Source organism: Triturus cristatus, chromosome 5_2 (assembly GCF_964204655.1).
Source record: "Triturus cristatus chromosome 5_2, aTriCri1.1, whole genome shotgun sequence".
NCBI lineage: Eukaryota > Metazoa > Chordata > Amphibia > Caudata > Salamandridae > Triturus > Triturus cristatus.
Window position 1 is genome coordinate 932,963,330 of NC_140588.1, and position 23,316 is coordinate 932,986,645.

Consider the following 23,316-nt stretch of genomic DNA (forward strand, 5'->3'; position numbering starts at 1 on the left):
GAGCGCTATTGAAAGGGAAGCATTTGCTGTGGTCTGGGCCCTGAAGAAGCTGAGGCCCTACCTGTTTGGGACTCACTTCCGTGTTCAGACCGACCACAGGCCCCTCAGATGGTTAATGCAGATGAGGGGCGAGAATCCAAAACTGTTGAGGTGGTCCATCTCCCTACAGGGAATGGACTTTACGGTGGAACACCGTCCCGGTACAGAGCACGCCAATGCTGATGGTCTGTCCAGGTTTTTCCGCCTTAGTGATGAGAACTCCCAAGAGGGTGGGTGGTTCTCCCCACTTTCAGCTGGAGGGGACACGTGTTAGACCTGACATCCTTGGCGTGGGTTTTTCCCCTATCTTTTGCCTCTGCTACCTGGATTTTTGATGCTGTGATGGATTTCGTTTTTGCTGGTTTAGATGCTTTGGACACTCTGCCACTGCTAATCAGTGCCAGAGTGTAAGTGCTCCCTGTGTAAAATATCATATTGATTGGATATACCGGATTGGCATATCTGTATCACCATGAAGTCCCTAGTAAAGTGCACTGTGTGTGCCAGGGCAGGTGATGACAGATGCTACTAGTGGGTCTGCAGCGCTGATTGCGCCACCCACCTGTGTAGCCCTAAAATGGTGTCTCAGGCCTGCCACCGCAGACCTGCCTGCAGTCCCCGGACTGCCATGTCCTCCTGGCCAGTGTCCACACTGACCGGGCCTAACCCTTCCCTTTTTATACACGTCAGTCATCCCTATGGAAGGCCCAAGGTACCCCCCTGGGCAGGGTGCAGTGTATGTAAAAGGTAGAGCATGTACTAGTGCAGGTAACATGTTCTGGTAGTGAACAACGGCCATTTTGTGTGTTCACTGCTGCAAGGTTATCTTGCTCCATAGGCTAACATGGGGGAGGCTGGTGCCAATGGCTATCCGCCTATCTTCTCATAGGAACAAGATAAGACATGAGTGTTTGATATCCCTGAGCTCAGCATTTAATAACACGTCTTTTAGGAGAGGTTGTTTTTAAATCCCGAGTTGGAGAATAGTACTTTTTAGAGAGTAGCTGTTCTCTTGTCTGACCCTTCTGTGTGCCTGGGCGTGCTTGTGGATTGACTGTCTGGCTTGAGAGTGACAGGGGCTGGGGATCCCCCAGGAGGTTGGCTGAGTCAGCCCTCTGCTGAATGGCGACATTTGCAAGGAGAGTGGAGGGAGGAGATAGCACCTGGGAGTGAATAGGGCTGTGCCTGCCTGCCACACTGCTGGCTCCACCTCCTGCTGGGCGGCTGACGACTCTGCCCCTCACTCTGAAAAGAATGTAGAAGCCAGGAAAACAAAGTGCTCCAGCAACACCCAGAACTGGATCAGACCGGGCTCAGGACCCACTTGCACAAAGACTTCAAAGACTTTTAGGGGTATAAGTACAAGACCCCTGACAACAGATTTTTAGATTCTACCATCAAGAGGAACCTCTGCTGAAAGACGGACCGCTGAAGAACTAAAGGAAGATTGCCTTGCTGTGTGCTCTAAGGGCTGACCTGTTCTGCTGTACAACTGAAGCTGAGGAGGAGAAGGGGTCTTGCTGTGTGCTGACTCTACCCACTTGACCAAACAAGACTTTGCTGTGTGCTGTGTCTTAAACCGAATCTCCAAGGGCCTGAGAAGAGCTGGCCTCCTGTTTCGCAACCCAGGGATAGAAAGGTTGCCCCGAACCCAAGACTCCGCTGTGTCCCCCCTGCGCTGCTGTGTGCTGCAGGGACCGTGGACTGTTCTACCAAGCTTCTCAACATCTGCCGGTGAAGTGGGCGGGCTGCTCTCTGCCTTGTTGGAGAGTAGCGCGCTGATCCGGGCCTGACACCGGTTGCCGCATCAAGAAGACCGACGTGCTCATCGGCACGTGCCTTGCCGCGACCCGGAGGCCTGAAGCAGACCAAGAGTCGTACTTCCCTGCTCTACGAAACCGCGCTGTGAGTGGCTGACTCCGGTGACGTCGACATCGTCACTGAGGACTCGTCGAGGGAGTTGTGGAAGCCTTGCACCGAACAGCCAGAGGAGCGCTCTGTACAACGAGCGCAGTGACGCCGACGGAGCAACGTAGCTGCCTAAACAACAAGAGCCTACGAACTGATTCATTCTCAGTGAGTATCGAATCACACCAGAAACTAGAGACTATCGTCTTAAGATCCCGACCAACCAAGAAAGCGAATATAGTGTAAACCTGTGATGCTTGATTTCAACTGCGGAAACTAGATAAAGATATATTATTTTTGATATAACTCACCTGTGTGGTCTAAGTTTGTGGTGTGCGGAGGGGGGATCATTGTGGTGTCTACGTGCAAATACCTTACACATTGCCTTTGGGATAAGCCTGTCTGCTCGAGCCAAGCTACCTAGAGGGTGAGCAGGGGTTATCTACCGTGTGTGTCCTTGTACCCTGACTAGAAGCAAGGGTCCCTATTTGGTCTAAGGTGTATACCTCTGCCAACTAGAGACCCCCAGATCTAACAACCGTGAAACATGCTTTTTCAGAAGCCATGCATGAATCCTAACCCAGAATACAGCAGGATCCTCAATTTACATTTCTTGTTGTGCATCTCAACCCAATATTCACCTTTTTCAAACACTCGATTTTAAGTCTATATCAGATTTCAAAAAGGCTAAGTGGCTTATTGACAAGCCCAGGGCCGGACTGTGACCCAAAACCGACCCTGGAAAAGTGCCTAGCCGCCCCCCCCCCCCCGAGGGGTTGGGGGTGCCGCCGAGCTCTTTGCCAGGGCCGGTTTTCGGCCGATTTTGTTACAGGGACGATTTTGCAGCTATGCTGCAAAACCGGCTCTGTAACAAAAACGGCCCCCAGGAGCCCAAAACCGGCCCCCACCAGTGCGGCCCACCGGGGGATTGCCCGGTGCCCGCTACGGCCAGTCCGGCCCTGGGCAAGCCCCCTTGCGCCGCCAGTGCGTCACTTTTTTTGACACACTTGCGGCGCAGTCTGCTGTCCCATATTTGCAAGGCCACACAAAGCCACCTTGTGTGACTTTTCATTGTCCTTTAAATATGGCCCCTTTTCACGCATTATTTTGCGTGAAATGAGTGTGTCATGGGTGTTCCTATGCCACGCCCATGGATTCTGCCGCATTCCCAGATTTACAACGTTTTTTAAACCTGGGACTGCATCAGAATCCTATACCTCCTCCAGGGAGGCATAAGAGTACGCAACGAGAAGATGCTTATTCATCATTGCTTTTTCCTCTTTCTATGTGTGCTACATTCCACAGCACACATAGGAAGAGGAAAATGGCATCAATGATTGTTTTTGTGCAGGGAGGGACAGCTTCTTGCACAACAACAATCATTGATGGCATTGTCCCTTCCTGCACAACAACATTCAACCTTGCAAACTCTATGCATTATTCTCATTTACAGTCATTTTGTATACATTTTTCTCAAGTGGACCCCGCAAAAACATAATGCAAATCTACACAACATGTAGGCTGAGATCCAAATCATGTAAAAATATTTTTTCTTGTCATTTGAATTTACAATCAAATATAATTCCAAATCACTTTTCAGGTTTGCTAATCAAAAGATCCTCGATGTTGGTACTGGCGTCGCTATATCAAACCAGAAGCAGACAATTGCAAGAATCAACATTTTTGGTTACCTGAGTATGTGTAGGTGGAATGTTCATTCTTCCATAAATTCCCAAAAGAGAGTCCCTTGGCAGGGAAATGTTGAATTTCACATAGATGGGGTGGTGGATGGTGATCTGAAAACGCCAGAATAATCCTGGTGGGATGGCCTGCATGAGCTTTGTTCCGAGGTCTACTTCTCCTGCATCTATCGCTTTCCCTCTTTGATGAACTATTTAAAAAGAAAAAAATATATATATTCTAACAGTTGCCTAAGTACAATATGATTACATTTTACAATACATTATAGTCTATTGTGTGTATATGTCTGGTGTGTATTCACTTTCAGAATATGCTCACAATTTTCTGTCACTGAAAGCACAAAGATGTCCAGTGGGGCGAGCGCTCACTGCTGAAATAGTTGTGTGATCTGCTGAGTACCAACTCAGATCCTAGTATGATCCACTTGCCCTTTTATTCATCTAAGGTAACGATAATAAACAAATCTATTAATTTATAAGAGATTGATATATACTGATTTAGTTTGATATTTAAATATTCCATATAAAGCATCCGTTAAATATGGGTTATTAATAAAAAAGTAATTTTAATTAGCTCACTGAGAATGCGTCCATGAAATGCCGTGCTCCACAACAAGTATAACATTTTACATCAAATTTGTTTTAAATATGCCCAATTGTATTCACTTGCTTTTATAAATGCAAAGCGTTGGAAAATGTCATCTCTAGTAACTGTAAATCAGTTTTGATGAGAGTTGGAAATGCTTTGCTTTCCAATGTCTGCCGGAAATACTAGAATTCACTTGATTTTTGAACAAACACATTTCTAAACACATGCATCTTGCTTGAGCATATTGTGTGCGATTCAGAAAGGTTAACTTTGCTGACCAGGATAAACAGATAATATGTTGTTGGAATGTATTTTTTATAGATAGAGGTAGGCCACATTCTCAATAGAAGGCCCAGTTAAGGTCTCAATAAATTATTCCCTTGGTCAACCCTTGGTAGCTGGCTATGAGCAGGCAGGCTTAACTTAAAAAAACAGGTGTGTGAGGCATTTAACAACACCAATACATTAAATAAGTAAGACACAACACACAATAAAAAATCCAACATGATTTTATAAAAATGAAATTATGTTTATGATTAAAATAACACAAAACTACAAAAATCCAATGTAGGGAACTAGAGATATTATTTTTTAGGGAATAAACACTTTCTAGTGCATAAAAGCCAAAATCGCCACCTTGGGACATCTGGTCACAATTGGCAAGGACTAGACAATGTTTCAGGCTGACCGTGATAGGTCACTGGTTGGATACAGGTAGAGGTAGGGCCTGGTCAAGATTTTACCTTCTGACTTAGTCATGGTTTCGAAGCTTTTTCTCTCTACCTTGAGAAACGGCGACTTGGCTTAGCGCGATGATTAAGGCAACTCTTGGAAGCCTTGTCAGTGATGGAAAGCTCTGGAGCTCCAGTGGAGCAAACCTGAATCTCAGACCAGGTTGTGGTACAATGTCATGGGCTTGACTCTCATTGACGGGTTGGTCACCTTATGGAGGTTTTTACAAAAAATTCTCTAATCTTCTCCAAACGTATGGATCTTTCCAGAAGGTCTTTTTTGGGGTTCCAAAGTGTCCACAACACCAATCCAAGGTTCCAGAAGCTCTGAGTGCCTCCTTGAGATGTTGAGACTATGTCTCCCGCAATGCACCTGGCCAAATCCTTTAAAGTCCACCTGAAGGTGGTCAGCTGGTTTCTTGTTGGAGATTATGCAGGTGGAACACTTTTATCCTGTTGCTTTCAGGGAGTCCACTCCTTCACTTTTCAAAGCAAGGCAAAGTCCTTAGGTCCGTGGTTCCCAAAGTATGCAGCAGGTGAAGTCATTCAGAGTGCAATCCTTTTGGTGCAGATCAGGGTTCCATCAAGGCAGTCTTTCTTTTTCTTGCAGTTTCAGGCAAGGATCTGAGATGCTGGGCAGCTCTCACATGTTTACCCAGTGTTCCTGGGTGACAAGCAGGGGTGTACAGTAAATCTGCTGGGCCTCTACACCTACATGCCTTACAATATATTAGGGGATTACAGGTAGGTTGTCATACCAATTGTAATTATACATTTGGACAATGTAGCTCTTACACAGAGCACTGGCCCTGGGTCTGGTTAGCAGAGCCCAGGGAACAATTAGCGTCTGTCACCACCGATATCAGTCAAAAAGTGGGGTTGATCAGGGCATAAAGGATGACGTTCTCACACATGTGTTAAACATTTAGAAATAATCAAGGGTGAGCTTCAAACATTCAATCTATTGTCCATTTGATGACGACCAGTGTACCCCTCACAAAATGTTTTGAATATACCATCTTCAGTAACTAGAGATGATGTGTTGATAGCATCATAAATAGTAGACATTACATTGTCTAATAGAGCTCCATTGGGGCTCAAAGGGACAGCCCCACAGTACACTTTTGTGCCATGAAATTGTCCCACTCCATATGTTTTGTTCTTTTAGAGGATAAAGTCAGCCTTTAAGTTGGTTGTAAACTGATTTATAATATTTGAATCTGCAGATAATGCCGCAGTTGGTAAATTATGTGGCAGATGTCACAAATCCATAATTATGTGAAAATGCAGCTAGCGCAAAATCCCATAATACCAATGGCTCAAATTCTAAATAAAAAAATAATACACACAAGGCATTGATATAGTGCTTTCAATCAATCAGGGGTTTGTTGAGTGCAACTACTCATCCAAACGGGTCTCAAGGTGCTGAGGGTGGGGGGGCACGCAGCTCCTGGGAGTTCACGGTGATTTGTCTAAGAGCCAGGTCTTGAGGTCTTTTAGGAACTTGGGAACGCTGATGTCTGTCAGAGTTGGAGAGGGAGGGTGCTCCATGCCTTGGCAGCTAGGAAGGAGAAGAAAGGCCCTCCTGTCCTGCTCTTCTTGATGCACGGCAACGTAGCGCGGGAGAGTTGGGCTGATCAGAGCGATCTTATTGGGTGTGTGGAACGAGAGGCGGTGGTTTATATAGGCAGGTCAAGTGTTATGGAGGGCTTTGTGGGTGAGACGTTTGAAGGCGGTTCTCTTCTTAACGGGAAGTCAGTGTAGTGTCCGTCGGTGTTGAGTGATGTGGCAATTGAACAGTTGGTTGAGGACTAGTCTGGCGGAGGCGTTCTGGAGTTTGCAGGTGAGGTTCTTGTTGATCCCGGCGTAGAGTGCATTGCCGTAGTCCAGTCTGCTGCTGATGATGGCATGGGTGATGGTTTTCCTGTCTTTGAGGGCAATCCACTTGAAGGTCTTTTGTAGAATATGAAGGATGTGGAACAGGAGGAGGTAACGGTGTTGAGTTGTCAGTCCATTTTGAGTTCGGAGTCCAGAATGATTCCGAGGTTGCATGCGTAGTCCGTGGTGGTGGGCGTGGTCCCGAGGGTGGGGGGCCATTAGGTGTCGCTCCAGGTGTTTGGGTGTGGGCCCATGATAAGTACATCGGTCTTGTCCCTGATTAGTTGTAGGCAGCTGTTCTTCATTCACATGGTGACTGCTTCCATTCCTTCCTGAAAGTTGTGTTTGGAGATGATGGGTTCGTGGGATAGGGAGAGGATGAGTTGGGTGTCATCTGCATATGATACGATGTTGAGTCTGTGGGATCTGATGATGGGAACGAGCGGGACCATGTGGACGTTGAACAGGGTGGGGAGGATGGAGGATCCTTGGGGACTCCGCAGGTGGTTGTGGTGGGATCCAAGAGGAAGGGTGGGAGTCTGACCTGCTGAGTTCTTCCGGAGAGGAATAAGCAGATACAGTTAAGGGCCTTGTTCCGGATCCCTGCGTAGTGAAGTCTGTGGGCTAGGATGCGGTGTGAGACTGTGGAGGTCTAGGAGGATGAGGGCCACAGTCTCTCCTCTGTAGAGGAGGGAGCGTATGTCATCTGTCGCGGCAAGAAGGGCAGTTTCGGTGCTGTGGTTTTTCCTAATGCTTGATTGGGCGGAGTCAATTATGTTTTCTTCCATGAAGGAGGTGAACTGCTTTTTCAATGACTTTCGCCGGGTACGGGAGTAAGGAGATCGGTCTGAGGTTTTAAGGTCGGTGGGGTCCGCTGAGGGTTTTTTCAGGACAGGGTTGATCTAGGTGTGTTTCCAGCCGTCGGGGAAGGAGGTGGTCTCAAAGGAGCGGTCGATGATTCATCGAAGCTTGGGGGCGATGGTGTCTGCGGCTCTGTGGTGGATGTGTTGGGGGCAGGGGCCCATGGGGGTCCGCATTGGGTGGACTTCATAGTCTTTAGGGTGCCTTCAATGGTGAGGGTGGTCCAGCTGTCACGCGTCGGCTGCGTGGTGTGGGGAACAGTGGTATTATTATTAAGCAAAAGCTTCACCACTAAAAAAGAACAACAGAGTTCACTAAGTATGAATACTATAATAGCTATTTAAAAATTTGTTACAATTACCTACGATGATAGACTTTTGTAATAAATAATAGTAAAATGCTGTACTATTACTAAGAAAAATTGACTACTTATTTTGAAAACATGTCTGCAGATCTGAGCCTGGTAAGAATGTAATGCATTCCTTTTTACAAAAAGTAAAACTAGTTGTTCTTTATATAAGTCCTGCTCGTGGTTAAATTAATGGTGTACATTGTTCTCAATTACATGTTTCTTTTGTAGATTGTTGTCGTTTACTTCCTACACAGTAACAAAAAAAAAGAAAGCAGGGAAATGTAATACTTGGGGGAAGTGACATTCAAATTACTTTTTTTGTAAGCCAGGCTTTTGCGTCACCTGTGTTTGTGATGCATCCCACACTCTGCATTTGATTGCAGGTTTGATGAAAAACTCCTATGGGTAACGTACAGTGTAACTCAAATATTTCCCGACCACCTCTGGTTACTTGAATGCTGTCCAAATCTTGTATGGAAATAACCTGCCTCATCAAAGCTAGCAAATACACACACAAACCTACTAAAATCTACACGGAAAATACATTGACAGTACATGAATTGGGACAGATATAAATACCCAGCACAACAGGGTCTAAGATGAATTTAAACTACACAGATATAGCATTGGTTAACATATAGATAATGCACTCCAAGTCCTTATATAGATAGTTCACACTTTGCGCTAGTGTTTGCGCTACAGTGCACCTTTAAGCTGGGGTGCCAGGTGCAAACAGCAACATTGTGCCCCATCATGTAGAATGGGCTGCCCCCAGGGCAGCTGCAAATGTGTGCTGCCCCCAGGGCAGTGCATTTAAGCGAAATAAGGAGCAGCTGTATAAAAGCTGCTCTGTGTTTCTCTGTGCAGGCAGCAACCCGCTTGCACTTTAACAAGGGAATTGAGATCCCCTTTAGTGACTGCACCCGCCTGCAAGGGGATGTCTGGGGGAGGTCCATAGGACCCCCTTTACCCACTCCAGGGGCTGCCATTAGGTGGCGTACTGACAGTGCAGTGCCCCTCCTGACAACTTCTTTGCCTCTGTGCCTGCATCTATAATACGACGCAAGCACAGAATCAAAGAGATTCCAATATTTGCATGGGGCCACGCCCCCATTCAAATGAGGGAATGCCCTCTTGAGAAAGTGCTAGCACTACATATGCTGTAATACTCACATGTCCCTGGGGTGCACAAAGCGGGTGCACATGCCAGCTGCACCCCTCGGCATGTTCTGTAATGCGGTCCCAGGTGTTCAACTTTGTCAATCCAATGGAGTACCTACAACATACTAGGTGCTTGGTTTTCTGATACTAGATAATGGATATTGCATTGGACGGACTTGGCTTCCTGTTTTAAAATTTTTTTGCATTATTTGTTTGGTTCATCACTTATGTCCTGGAGCTGGAGATAAAGTGTGTCAATGAGTTGTCTGCGTGCTACCATTTTGAGTTTGTCTGAGTTCATAATGTCACTGCACCATTTTTGTCTGGCAGTTTTATTGCAACATTTTGTATTTGTTTTCAGACTTTTTAATGCCATTTTTTCAGAGGTAGGTTTCTGTTTAAATGCCTTCTATTTGCGCTTTATATCTGATATTACTTATATTCATAGCCACACTAGGCAGAAAGTTGGCTTAACCGCTTCAGTGCCCATGACGAGATGGTCTCGTCATGGAGCGCGGTTGCGCTGTGCCCATGATGAGACTATCTCGTCATGAACCCCGCCCGCTAATGCAACGCCCGGCACAGGGCGGGGAAAGGGCGTGGCACTGAAGGGGTTAAAGCTATGAAGAACAATTTAACCATCTCCTTGCCGTTTATCCCTTGGACTAATTGTTGAAGGGGTACGGATTTTAAGTAACCCCGAATGACCCACAAGGATGTACTTTGTCCATTTCATGACTGCAACAAAATATCAGTCCTGTAAACGCCCTCCCAAACTCCACAGTTACCCCTCTTAAGGGCATTCTACATAGAGCAGCGCTCATCATCAAGGGCCTAAAGAAATATGACCACAACATCCCAAACGTAATAGAACTCCACTGACTATCCTTGCCAGCCGGCACCATCTTTAAAACGAGTTGCATTATGTACAAAACCATCATGACCAGCCCCACTGTCAATCTTGCTGAGAAGCCTACCACCCCCAGTGGTTCGCAGCCCACCCGTAGCAATGACACCATCGGACTGGAGAGGAGGAAGATCCCCCCAAAAAAAACCAAGGCAACAGTTCTTCTTCAACCGTGCTCTCAGGATCTGGAATGACATCCCCTTTTCCATCAGGGTTGTCCAACGCTGTTACAATTTAGGAAAATGCTAAAGGCAGAAATCTTTCAATACAGCTACATCATGGTGAGGTAGCAGTCCAATTTCAGTGCTACAACCATCTACCCCACCAATCAACACATTGAGTTAGGCTTTGCCTTGGATCCAGTACAGCACCCAACTGCTTTTGGACAGAACAAGATAGATGTGTTAAATAAACCACATACATAAATGCATACATACACACATGCATACATACATACAGACATACATACATACATACAAACCCCGATGCTCTGTGTAAACCATGAATAATTAGCTCCACAATCGCTGTGTATCATAAAACCAACACCTCATTGCAGTGTAAAGCTGGCCCATACTCCATTTTGTCAAATACCATAGTCTATCAGCAAATCCACAAAGTTTGGCCAGATGCAAATCCTAAATCAGGCAGGAAGTGGTGGGCCACTTATTCCATTAATGGCAACCATTTCTGCTACATGTAGAAGATAGAATGATATTTGGTGAATCGTAAGCTACTGATATTATGCATACCTAATAATTATCAGGATGTGTGCAGTGTTACCAGGTCACCTCCAGGTATTTAACAAAGATATTTGTAATTGCACAGAGCCTGACTGCCAGATTCCTCTCTTGAGCATTGTTACTGCCCAGTTCAAAATGAAGGGGATTGGTGATTGGCATCCATATATTTCAAATTGAAAGGTGAAGATAATGGTCATTCTACAATAGACCATCGAGACTGCCTGTACTGAGGCTTAGCCTCGTCACATGCCTACACTCATCTACTTAGCGCCTGGATGCCCTCACGTGTGATGTGCAGAGCTCTGCAAATCCACCTTACATTACATCACTGAGAAAGATAAATACTGTTCATTATAAACATTTTTGAATTACTCATTTGCAAAGCTGGGAGGCAGTGCTCGTCTGTTTTAACGGAGTTTTATATACCGCGAACTTGACCCGGATCTGGTATCAGAGAGCTTTACATAGCCCTAGTTGCATTATATGAGGACACATTCATTTTTGTTAAGCACCGGGAGATTAAGTGATTTGTCCAGAATCACAGGATGTTCAGCGTCATTGCTGAGACTCGAACCCAGTTCCCCAGTTTCGAGGTGGCCCGCCCTAGCCGTTAGGCCAACCCCTCTTCCCTGTCTAAGTACATTCATTCCTCAGAGACACATGATATCAATGTACACTGCACAAAATTTACCACTACAGACATCATTTTTGGCCTATCTTCCTCAATGATGCATATTGTTATCTCAAAACATTCTCAACACTTCTTTCCCTGGTAGATGACCTTACGTTCTTGCATATAAAAGGCAAAGAACAGTATGTTTCGAGATCTATACAGTGCTATTATAGTCTTTTTTACATCAGATTGTCAGCAATTAGTTCCATGTTGCCTCACTTTAGAGCTATCCAAATGCATGTCACACGTCTACCATCTTTTCGCCTTTCAGCGTCAAACTCTATTCACCAATCTCCTCTTTCTCAGTACAAAAGCAGCCTGGCCACCTGCTGCAGTGACAGCAGCAGAACACATTTCCAGGAACCATTACCCAGCAATTTCCCAGGCGGTGGACTGCTCGTTGCCAAAGAACTGTCACTAACGCCCAGGTGCTCTGCAATGTGTGACCTGTGTAGGCCCATGGTTGTTGTTCCAATCATGTAAAGTGCTGATGCACAGGATGTGTGCATGTCTGGAAGACGACCATAATCCAGATATCAGTTTGTATTAATGCATGGTTTATAGTTCTGAATACATTTGAATAGCTTTCATTAGTACTGGATAGAGCTGTGGATGCTTCTAAGAAATGATGGCTCCCGTGCCAAAAAGCAACAGAATGGAAGGAGTTCTGCTTTGGGGTACAACAACCATATGCAGTTTGGTTGAAATGTTTGTGGAGTATCTGAGATGTTCACTTTGAATTTGACAGAGTGGCTTTTACATCATTAGCGCATGTTGGATGTCTTCACTTGTTTTGTAGATTGGCGCAACAGAGGTATTTGCTGATTAAATGTAAAGAGTCCCCCCAGGTCCAAAATCGTACTCAGTAGTGCTTGAGGTGGATTGCACTACTGAATACCAAAACCAACAATATTGTGCCCTAAGAATATCGAGGATAGAATATCGGGGGACAAAATATTGAAAGGTAAGTGCATATAGGAAAGTATAGACTTACTATTCCTGACCTACCTTGACGATATATGTAGCTACATACATGTGGAGTTATAGAAAATCTAGAATGACTTACCTGTTTATATTTTCTTTTCGATGGTCTGTTCCCAACATTGTGTCCCATTGATTTTGTGGATTCGATAGTCAGGAGCCACACCTTTGAGCAGATAACAAGAGACACAGTAGATCATGCTTTTAATGCTTGTTAGAAATGGGGGTCTCTAGTTGGCAATGGTTTGCACCTTTGTCCAAGTAGGGACCCTTCTTCCTAGTCAGGGTAAGGGGTGCACACTTCTAAAATAACCACTGCTCCCCCTCTTGGTAACTTGGCACGAGAAGACAGGCTTATCTCAGACACAGTGTGTAAAGCATTTTTGCACACATACAGTAATACAGTGAAAACACTACAAATGGACACCACACCAGTTTAGAAAAATAAGTAATCTTTATCTAAACCAAACAAGATCAAAACAACAAAAATCCACAATGCAGTAATGAAAATATGACTTTTAAAAGGTAGAAACAGTTCTGTCCATAGCACTTTCAACACAAAGTACCTTGGTTGAGTCACAGTCACACAAATAAAACAGCCGCAGGGAATGTGATACGTCAATTCCTTACACCCAGGGAAGGTGATGCGTTGGTTCCTTACTTCAGGGGAGGTGATGGTTCGGTTTCTAACTGCCAGGCAGTGGAGGTGATGCGTCAGTTCCTTACTGAAGGGGAGGTGATGCATCAGTTTCTTACTGCGACCCGGCGTTCTTGTAGACTTGGTGCCCCGGTGCGATGCGCGGGGATCGGGGATGCATTGGTTCTTGATGTGGCAACAGTGCTGCAGTTGTTTCTCCAGCCACGGTCCCATGATGCGATAGTTCTTGCAGCCACATAGCAGGGCCTGCGTTGGAATCGGTGTGGTGATCTCGGCCTTAGTAGATCGGTGCACTCGAGAAATCGCTTGCAGCGATTTCTCCAGCTGCGGGCAGGCACTGCGTCAGTTTCTTCAGCGATGCATCGGAAACAGGTGCGGATGCGTTGCGCTTCTCGTAGTTATGTCTCTTTTCCAGCAGCCAACAGCAGGTACAACATCCAGAGACCCAAATTAGGCAACAGGCACCTCCTGGTAGGTCAGAACTCCCAGCAAAGAAGTTCAGGGGAGATGGTGGTGAAGTTTTTGTATTGCTGAGACTTCAAAACAGGAGGCAAGCTCTACTTCAAGCCCTTGGAGATCTTCCTCAAGCAGGAGACACAGAACACAGCAAAGTCTTTATCCTTACCTTGGCAGAAACAGCCACTGCAGGCCAACCCCAGATAGCACACAGCAAAGGGGCTGTACCCCCCCCTTCAATTTTCCCAGCTCTTCTCCTTGGCAGAGGTTCCTCTTGAATTCTAGAAGTAATTTAAAGTTCAGGGTCCCACATTTATGGTCCATTTCTCTTTGTTCTCTGGTGTCAGAGAGGCTCTGTGCTCAGCCCAAACCAGTTCTGTCCTCTCTGGTGCAGCTTCCCAGCAGGAGGTGGAGACAGCATTGTGTAAGGCAGACCCCCTCCTCCCATCACTCTAAATGCAGACCAGGCCTTTTCAGGTGCTAGTGAAAACAAACTCTTACTACTACTCTGAATGCAGTTCAGGTCTATTCAGCCCAGCCCTGACTCATTCAGGAAAGGCAGGACACACATCACCCCCCGTGGCTGTCTGAGAGAATGCACATCCCATCCCCTGTCACTCCAAAGCCAGACAGTCAATCCACAAACCAGCAGAGGCACACAGGATGGCCAAGCAATATACAAATCCTGTTTACTAAAATATGCATTTTTATATTCTTAGTTCAGGCATACTAAACTCCATCTTTCCATCTTGTCCCTATGGGAAGTTATATTTATAAGATGTTATAAATAAACTCCCATTCTATCCTATGGGACAGATAGCCTTTCAATAGTGAAACACGAAATACACTGTATTTCACTATCAGGACATGTCACACACATCAGTACATGTCCTACCTTTGACATACACTGCACCCTGCCCACAGGGGGACCTTGAGCCTACCTTAGGGGTGACACACATATCATCAAAGGGAAGGTTAGATCCTGGCAAGTGGGTGCACTTGCAAGGTTGACATGGCAGTAGAAACTGCACGCAGACTGCAGGGGCAGGTCTGAGAACCCATGGAAAGGCTGTTTGGGTGGGTGGCACAATCAGTGCTGCAGGCCCACTAGCACCATTTGATTTACAGGCCATGGGCACCCACAGTGCACTGTACTAGGGACTCAGTAGTAAATCAAATAAGCCAATAATGGAAACACCAATCCATAATGACAATTTAAACAAAGAGCATATGCACTTTAGCACTGATCAGCAGTGGTAAAGTGCCCAGAGTCATAAACCCAACAAAAACAGGGTCCAAAACAGGAGGCTAAAAAGCAAAAAGTCTAAGGGTAAACCACTACAAAAGCCAGGACTAACAATGCTCCTTATTACCTAGACATTCGAATAGTATAAATACTTATCAATACCCTTCATGGCTAGCCAGTACTCATTGTCCCTCTTCCTCATCTTAACTGTTATTAGTTTAGAACCTCCAAAAGCAGTAGCGAAATACTCTTGAGACAGTGGTCCACAAAATTATGTGAAATTGCCACTTTTCTAATCTAGTAAAGACACACTCCAAATCTCAGCCCATCATGTAGCCATATCACAAGACACACCATGTAGCTGGAAGAGAAACCTTCATCCGCTCGCATGCTATTGGAAATGCCTATCTAATGGCTATGTACTCCTAATAAAATAAAATGATTTTCTTTCCCTCTTTCCCAATAACCCAGGTTGTAGGTGGCAATTGATAAAGGAATGGTTCGACTGGAGCAGCCCAGTTAAAATAAAAGGGAATGACACACCATACATCTAAAAAATAGACATGTCCTCTTCAGGGAAAAAGGAGGGCAACACTACAACTTGATTATAATGAAAAGAAGAGTAGACCTTGCGAGTAAAGGAAAGACCTGGGCACATAATAACACTATCAGCAGTGACCATAAATAAAGGGCTTATGGTTTATCAGAGGCCCAAATACGCTAATCGATGTGCCATAGAATGACAACATGAAATACAGTTTAAGACATGAGGAGAGTCAAAGACTGTTACCTAAAAACAGGATGTTTCAATTGTTGTGGCACTAAAGGAGGGGGCCAAGAGTATATCACTGGACAGCAGAGGGTAAGACTCTGAAGGAGTAAGGTCACCAGGGCATCAATTTATGCAACCCTTTGCCTGTACTCTTGAAAAGAGTACTGAATTGTATTGAGTATCTGCTCAATGAGTCCTGAAGAAGGTGACAGAGAACTCCAGCGGATAAACTTACCCGGAAAAATCCAGCTTATTTATTTATTTGGTGGTTGTAGAGCCCAAGACAATGGTCTCTTATTGCTGTAGAAACAGAAAACACTGAAGAGGATATAAAATTGATTAAGAAGAATAGAGCACTCTTCAGGTGTTTTCCAAACTTCTGGTCATCAGTGATAGAAGCAGATAGAGGCAAAGGTTTTTCCAAGGTACATCACCCTGAATACAAATGTCTCCATATGCATATTTCTTGAATTCCTACGTAGGCATTTGTAACAGGAGAGAGCAGCCCAATCTTAGATTGCATCTCAAGACCTTTGTGGAGGGTTTTAAATGCGGTGCATTTATGCACTGGAAGAGCACCGATCTTTTAGATGTGCAGAGACATGTTCGGACTTGTTCAAATTAAGCAGAATCATCTACTGTCATTCAATACTGGTAGTGGGGATCTCTGATTAAATAACATTTGCGTTTGAATACCCGCATTGACATTGAAAAAAGGTATAGATGTGACATAGAATCCGAAGATGGCAAAAGGAAGGATCAGAGATTCTACACTAGAGTGTCCATTCAACTCCCCAACACCTAACATGCACCCAATGATGTGCATAATTTATCAAAATAGCTGGAGGTTTTGACAGGACACTTTGAATGCTGAAAGCTCCTCATAATACTGAGTATTTCTTTTAGCATCTCTGCAATATCCACGTCACCAATTCAATGTGAAGATAATACTCAGAACCGAGCAGAATAATGTGGCTCAGGGATCAGTGGGAGCAGAAGTCCAATCTCCAACTACAAGTGGAGGGGAATCTTTGACTGAGTTCTCTAGCTCGGCTTTCCCACCCCCCACTGTCAGCTTAAAATTACACTTATGTTCTTGCCAATAGAGAAATGAACTACTAATTGGTGCTTTGTGGTTTCTTGGTACCTTGGAGCCTTTTACTTAGCAAATTGTTCTCTATTTCCCTACATTGGTTTGAAAATCTTTATTGTGTTGTGTTCATGACTTTAAAATTGTTGGTATTTTTGAACTGATTATAACACTAGGGTATCCCAAACCTTTGCACTATAGGAATGGTGTGAGATGTTCAAAACTACAACCATAAGGTCCCCACCTATTGTGCCTATTTATGGAATTTACAAGGACTTTACACAATAGGTGGATATCTGACGGTCTTAACCATCTCACACCATTCCTATAATGCATTGCTTTGGTATAACTAGTGTTATGTGATAGAGTTGGGCGGCTATATCCAAAAACCATTATCTATCTCTCATTTTTCATTTGGTGAAGTGACTGTCGAACTTAACGGAAAGTTCTCTGCGTAATTGCCTGCTATCTCTGCCACACCTACAAGGGCTTGAGCAGAGTTTCTCTTAGAACTGTGTTAAGAGCTACCCAGGCTGTGTTTATTAAGGTGGAAACTGTACCCCTTTCCCAGATTAATAACCCACATTCTGACACCTTGATGTGATATTACCACACTTGTAAATCACTATTTTAGTTTCACCTAATAAAAGTGTGATACCCCACATTTAATAGGTCTAGGTGAATTGTTATTTACTCTGCATAATTCATGGAATTTTGGAAATTTCATGCACACTTGTTATGCAAAATTCCAAAAATGATACCATGTCACTTAATCACGCACTGTTCACAGAAAGATATTTCTTGAGCGCTAAGAAACGATGTGAAGGGCCAGAAATGTGCAGAAACGTGTGTTTAGCACTTTTTTTGTGTAAAATGCGTTCTTACATCAAAAACTGATGCGAGGGCACATTTCATGTTAAAATATGTCCCAGAATGATGGGTTTGTAGTTTGTGTCACTGCGTGTAGTTTTTGGTAGATTTCCCAAAATTCTTCATAATTACGCAAATTTTGCATACCTGTAAAATTCAACAAGACTTTTGTACATTCATGAAGAGCTACAGACAAGCCCGCAAGTATATTTCTCCTGCACTATTGAAAAACGTATTTTCTCCATTTCATCTTCCCATCTGATTGTTTGTTTTCTGCTTTTTCATCTTCTCATGTCATATATTGACTTTTGAATTGGGAATGGTTGTTAATCAAAAGGCAGTATCGGTGCTTTTTCAAGTTTTTTTACTTTGGAGGGCTGCTTTCTACTGCAAGTAAACAGAGGATTAGAAGGCAGATATATTAACAGCATACATGTTTTTTAAGCAGGCACACATCTACAAAAACATGACTACAGAATGACATCTCCCTAGAGTTAAGTGTTTGTCATGAAAATCATTTGGTGTTCAAAAGTATTACCTCTGAATATTTAGTGTATTTACTTTGTGTCTCTAGATCCTGCTTATAAATACAGCAACTCGTTTTGGATGGATCGTAAACACAGAGATTTCTGCAGATGTTATCAAATTCAGAATACAGCATCCCTGCTATGAATTTGAATAGCCTAGTGCTCTGAACATGGCGGCACCCTGTCATTCAAAGAATATGAGATTTTGAGAAGTGGAAAACTACTGCTTTGTGCACAATCTTGTCAATGATTTCCACTGTAAATTGTAACTTAGTTACTTGTTAGACCTGTCAGCCCTAGGGTGGTCTTCCCCAAACGTTTTGCCTTCTTTCTCCCTTTTTACTGAATATGTTTTTCCTGGCTTTAGGACTCTGTGCACTTTTCCAATTCTAAACAGTGCTAAAGTGCCTGTGTTCAGTTCTTAAAGCATGGTAATATTAGCTTATGCCCAGTTGGTGTATTTAATTTACATATAAGTCCCTAGTAAAGTGATACCACATGTACCCAGGGCCTGTAAATGAAATTCTACAAGTAAGGTTGCAGCGTTTATTGTGCCACCCACTTAGGTAGCCTTTTAAACATGTATCAGGCCTGTCATTGTAGCCTGAGTATGGAGTTTTTAACTGCCATTACAACTTTTTTTTTAAATAAGTCCATTTCCCTTCCAGTTTGGAGTCAGCAAATTTGTTGTGACAAACTCTCAATACCCAACATAGTGCCTAGTTGAGAAGATTTACGTCCTGTTCTTGTGCTTTATACATTTTTCATAATACAACCTGGGTTCTAATAGAACAGAGATGTGGGGAGCTCTTCTATTGAAGGCAGATCCTGGCAGCTAGTATAAATTGATAAAGCACATGTGCTTTGGGTGGAGCCCCAGTGGGGCCACAATCTTTAAAACCATAAAGCATATGTGATATAGGGGGGGCCCAGTGGGCACAGGATCTCTATTACATTTGATCTGTAGCTCAGGACTAGTCAGATAGAGAAAGATATGCAAAGTTAAACGTAATTATCACAAAACATGTCCTGATGCACATGTTTTGCAGGGCATGGCCTCCATTCAGAAAATGGGGTCAGGGATTAGGGGCTCCTTGAGTGTACAGTCATAAAGTCATCCTGTTGTACAGTGGCTGCCAACGCCTGTAAACAGTGGTGGGACGTGTGGAGGGAGTTGGGGAACGTGGCGGGAGGGGGTAGCTCAGGTTTAAAAATAAAGAAATAAAACTTACCTGATGCTGCTTCTGCTGCCTTGTGCTATGTAGCTCCTCTGCTTCCTGGTCCCAGCAGCCCTTGGGACACCATCAGAGACTTCCTGTGCAATTCCTGCACTGCTCTCATGCTGCATGAGACCAGTGCAGGGATTGGCTGGAGCGGGCTTGTTTAACATTTGCTCAGGCACAGGGAGTCTATACTGTTTCTCCAACCCAGCTGGTTTGGAGAAACTTAACTGAGCATGTCTGTTTGGCCGGCCTAAAATAGCCAGCTTAAAAACAGATATGCACAATGAGCAGAGCACATCACTTCGCGCCCCCTCCCATTGCCCGGCCCGACCATCCCCACAGTAGCTGAAAAGTAAAATGCTATAGTTTTGTTTTCAGCTGATGCTGGCTGAACCAGTAGGGCGACGCTCCTCCGCCACTGCTGAGGAGCCGCCGCTGGAATTAGAAATTGGCATCACACAAAATGATGGGGCCCTCATGCAGAACATGTCGAGGGATCCTGAGAATCCATTATGTCACAGATATTCATAGCCCTGGGTGTGAATGGGGCAGACTGGAGGATGGACCCCCCCTGCACCACAGGGTAGGACCCCCCTCTGTTGAAACCCCATGCACCACATGGGCTCCCGTGGCCTGTGCCCCACCCTGGAATTAGGTCCACCTAGTGAATTACTGCTCGCTTTTTCTTTGTGTTGAAATTCGTTTTAAGGCCAGGACGCTTTAATCCTCTTCAGTTTGGCCTCTAATGAGCACATCTTTTTTAGCAACACTTCATTTAATGGCAGCCCCACGAGCTGGCAAGGCCTACTGTAGTCCTGAGTTATTTGCAGCACTCGAGTGGGCACTAAACAATGACTATAAACAGTAGCAAAGATTTAACAACGTAAGCGTGCTGCTCGCAGACTTGCTAATCAGTGTTCCTATTGACTGTATGAATGCAAAACAGAACAATGTCATTGGCAGGCAGAGATATCCAGTGGTTAAGATATTTCCCCATTAAGATAACTGAAATAAAGTCTTTCAAGGTTCCATTTACCCACGGTCGCAGAACCTTAAACTGTGCGCGGGTTAACCGTGTGTATATTGTGAAATTGCGTCCGGAGTAACTAGTATATTTTGTCTGCCTATAAGAATGTGTTAGACGGTTCCCGCAGCCGCGGTATTCGAAGAAACGCAGGTCTGCAGCTGTTTTTTCTTTATTCTGCCGCATCTCCCAGTCTGTTCCATTCCATTTCCTAAATTCTTTATTAATCCCATTAATTCGGAGAGCGTTTCTGACGTTGGCAATCTAACAGTGACAAGAAACATGCCGCCGTTCCTGGGCACGCTGCAGAGAGAGAAGCCATTTTTTGCTTCTCTGGCAAACCCGTCAAGTAAACACTGAAAGCTATTTTCTTAGTACACAACAGAGACATTTTCTCTGTGCGAGAACTCAGCTCCAACATTAAATAGCGATACATTCATTGATCTTCCCCCAGTAGATGACAGGATGGGTCTGCTGCTTAGAAATAATGCAGACAGCCTGTACTTCAATTTGAGAACGTGGCAAATGAATTCATAAAACTAAACCACCGGCATCAGATCTCCTTATAGTCACATTCTCGGCTGGATTCGCTTTTTTTTGGCTAATTAACTTCGTTTGGGCTGAACCGCCTTGGGATTCAGAAGCGCAAACCATACACAAAAACAATATTCTTGGAAAAAATGAGAGATTTTACGAGTTCTTTCAACAATACAAACCGAAAGTGACAAATCATTTCCATCAGATTTTTTGACGCGTTCTTTGTCATGCAATATTCTGTTTTTGGTTGTTATTGCCTGGGGTCTGTTGTAAGCAATGTATCTGCCCTGTAAGAGAACACTCACCAATCTTACAAATATTGAGGAAGTTGTAAGCCTATTTTCAAAGAGTAATGCGGCCAATCTATTGTCAATTGAAGTAACATTGAATTTAAATGAGAACACATTACTGGTTTTCGTATTGAACGTGGGGAGAGGATGTGGCCTAATGCCTAGAGCAGTCGACTTCGGCGCTGGGGAACAGTGTTCGAGCCGCGGCAGGGACTCTCAACATCCTGTGATTCTGGGCAGATCAATTAATCTCCCCGTGCCTATCAAAAAAATGAATGTGTCCGTGTGTGACGTAACTGGTGTTAATGTAAAGTGCTCTGAAACCTATATAAAACTCATATTTAGAAAGGCGCATTTTTTAATTAGACTGAGCCATTAGATAACTGTAATAGATTGACATGAGTCACATATGAATCTAGTTATGAAGTCACCCATGAAACAGGCTAATTTTGAAAGTCTTGAATTCATAGATCTGACTCCTCTTTTCAGTGTCATAAATCAGTGGCTTAGCTCAGGACATGTAGGCACATAGGGCAACAACAATATCTTAACTGAAATAATAATAAGCAGAATATTAAAATGCATCTTTTAGTATGGGTGATTTTTACGTTCTGTGTTTGAATAATACCACTTTTAGAAAGAAGGTATTTTCTTGCTTAGCCATCCAGTGTGCCTCTGCTAGGTTGTGTATTGACTGTCTGGCTTTGGAGTGACAGGGGCTGGGGCTGTGCAGTGGCTCCAGAGAATCTGTAGGAGTCAAGGTTGGGCTGAATAGACCTGGGCTGTATTTAGAGTAGGGGAGGAGATTTCCTTTCACCTGAATGGGCCTGGTCAGCCTTCCACAATGCTGTCTCCACCTCCTGCCAGGAAGCTGCACCAGAGAGGACAGAACTGGTTTTGACTGAGCACAGGGCTTCTCTGCCACCAGAGAACAAAGGAGTTTGCTGTATAAATATTAGGGCCCAGACCCCAGAACTTTAGATCACATTTGGACTTCAAGAGGAACCTTTGCCAAGGAGAAGAGATGGAAAAACTGGAAGAGGAGTACTGCCCCTTTGCTGTGTGCTGTCTGGGGTTGGCCTGCAGTGGCTGTTTCTACGAAGGAGAGAAACCTTGTGTGTATCCTGTTTGAAAAAGCATCTCCAAGGGCCTGAAGTGGAGCTTGCACCCTGTTAAAGAGGTCGCAGGAAAAGCAAAGACCTCACCATCCTTCTGGGCACTGTCTCTAGTTTCAGTCACCGCAACCAATTCCGTCACCGAGTCCGTCGCAGACTCTGTGTCCTAAAGGCATCGCAGAGAGCACCGTCTCGCTTCGCAACACAAGCCTGGTCTCACAACTCCGTCAACAATCTGCAGCTTTCATTGCGCCCTGTGGGCACCGCGCTCGGCACCGCTTCGCTACATGCTTCACAGACGTCACTGACTCCGTCGCTGCCTGGCTCAACCATCAACCGGCTCCGTCCCCGCACAGTAATCTTCCAGCACAGCATCGAGCACCGCCTCTCCCTGCAATGCAAGCCGTGGTCTCACCGACTCCGTAAACGAGCTGCTGCCTGCACCAAGCTGTGAGGACACCGCACGCTGCAACTCTTCCATCTCACATCGCAACCGCGACGGTTGCCCCTGACCGGCACATACCATTTTGTCAGCCGCAGCAAGAAAGGTACTGTCTCCGCGTCTGTTAGCACTTTAGCTAACCCATACCGATGAGGTTGGTTGGAATTGTTAGACTCTGTTGTGTTCAGTATTACAGTGGCCCGCAAAGGAGCTACTGAGTTTCTGCAATATAAAGATTATTTTGCACAGTAACTATTTTTACAGTATTGTATGTTGGATTTGTGTCATTTTTGGTCTTGTTTTGGTCTACATAAAGTCTTACTTATTCTTCTAAACTGGTGTGGTGTGCATTTGTAGTGTTTTCACTGTTACTGTATGTGCTCACAAATGCTTTATACACTGCCTCTGAGATAAGCCTGTCTGCTTGTGCCAAGCTACCAAGGGGGTGAGCAGAGGTTATCTAAAGTGTGTATCCCCCTTAGCCTGACTAGAAGCAAAGGTCCCTATTTGGACAAAGGTACCTACCTCTGCCAACTGGAGACACCC

General features: G+C 44.6%; 1 protein-coding gene across 3 annotated transcripts in view; it reads right to left on the reverse strand.

Annotated features, from left to right (window-relative positions):
* The window catches only part of TENM1 (teneurin transmembrane protein 1), a 1,737,496-nt gene that overhangs the window by 790,951 nt on the left and 923,229 nt on the right, over positions 1-23,316 (reverse strand). For all 3 annotated transcript variants that reach the window (XM_085608139.1, XM_085608140.1, XM_085608138.1), the window contains one exon: positions 3,639-3,838. In XM_085608139.1, the coding sequence (XP_085464265.1) occupies positions 3,639-3,838 (200 nt within the window). The remainder of the gene's footprint in view (positions 1-3,638; positions 3,839-23,316) is intronic.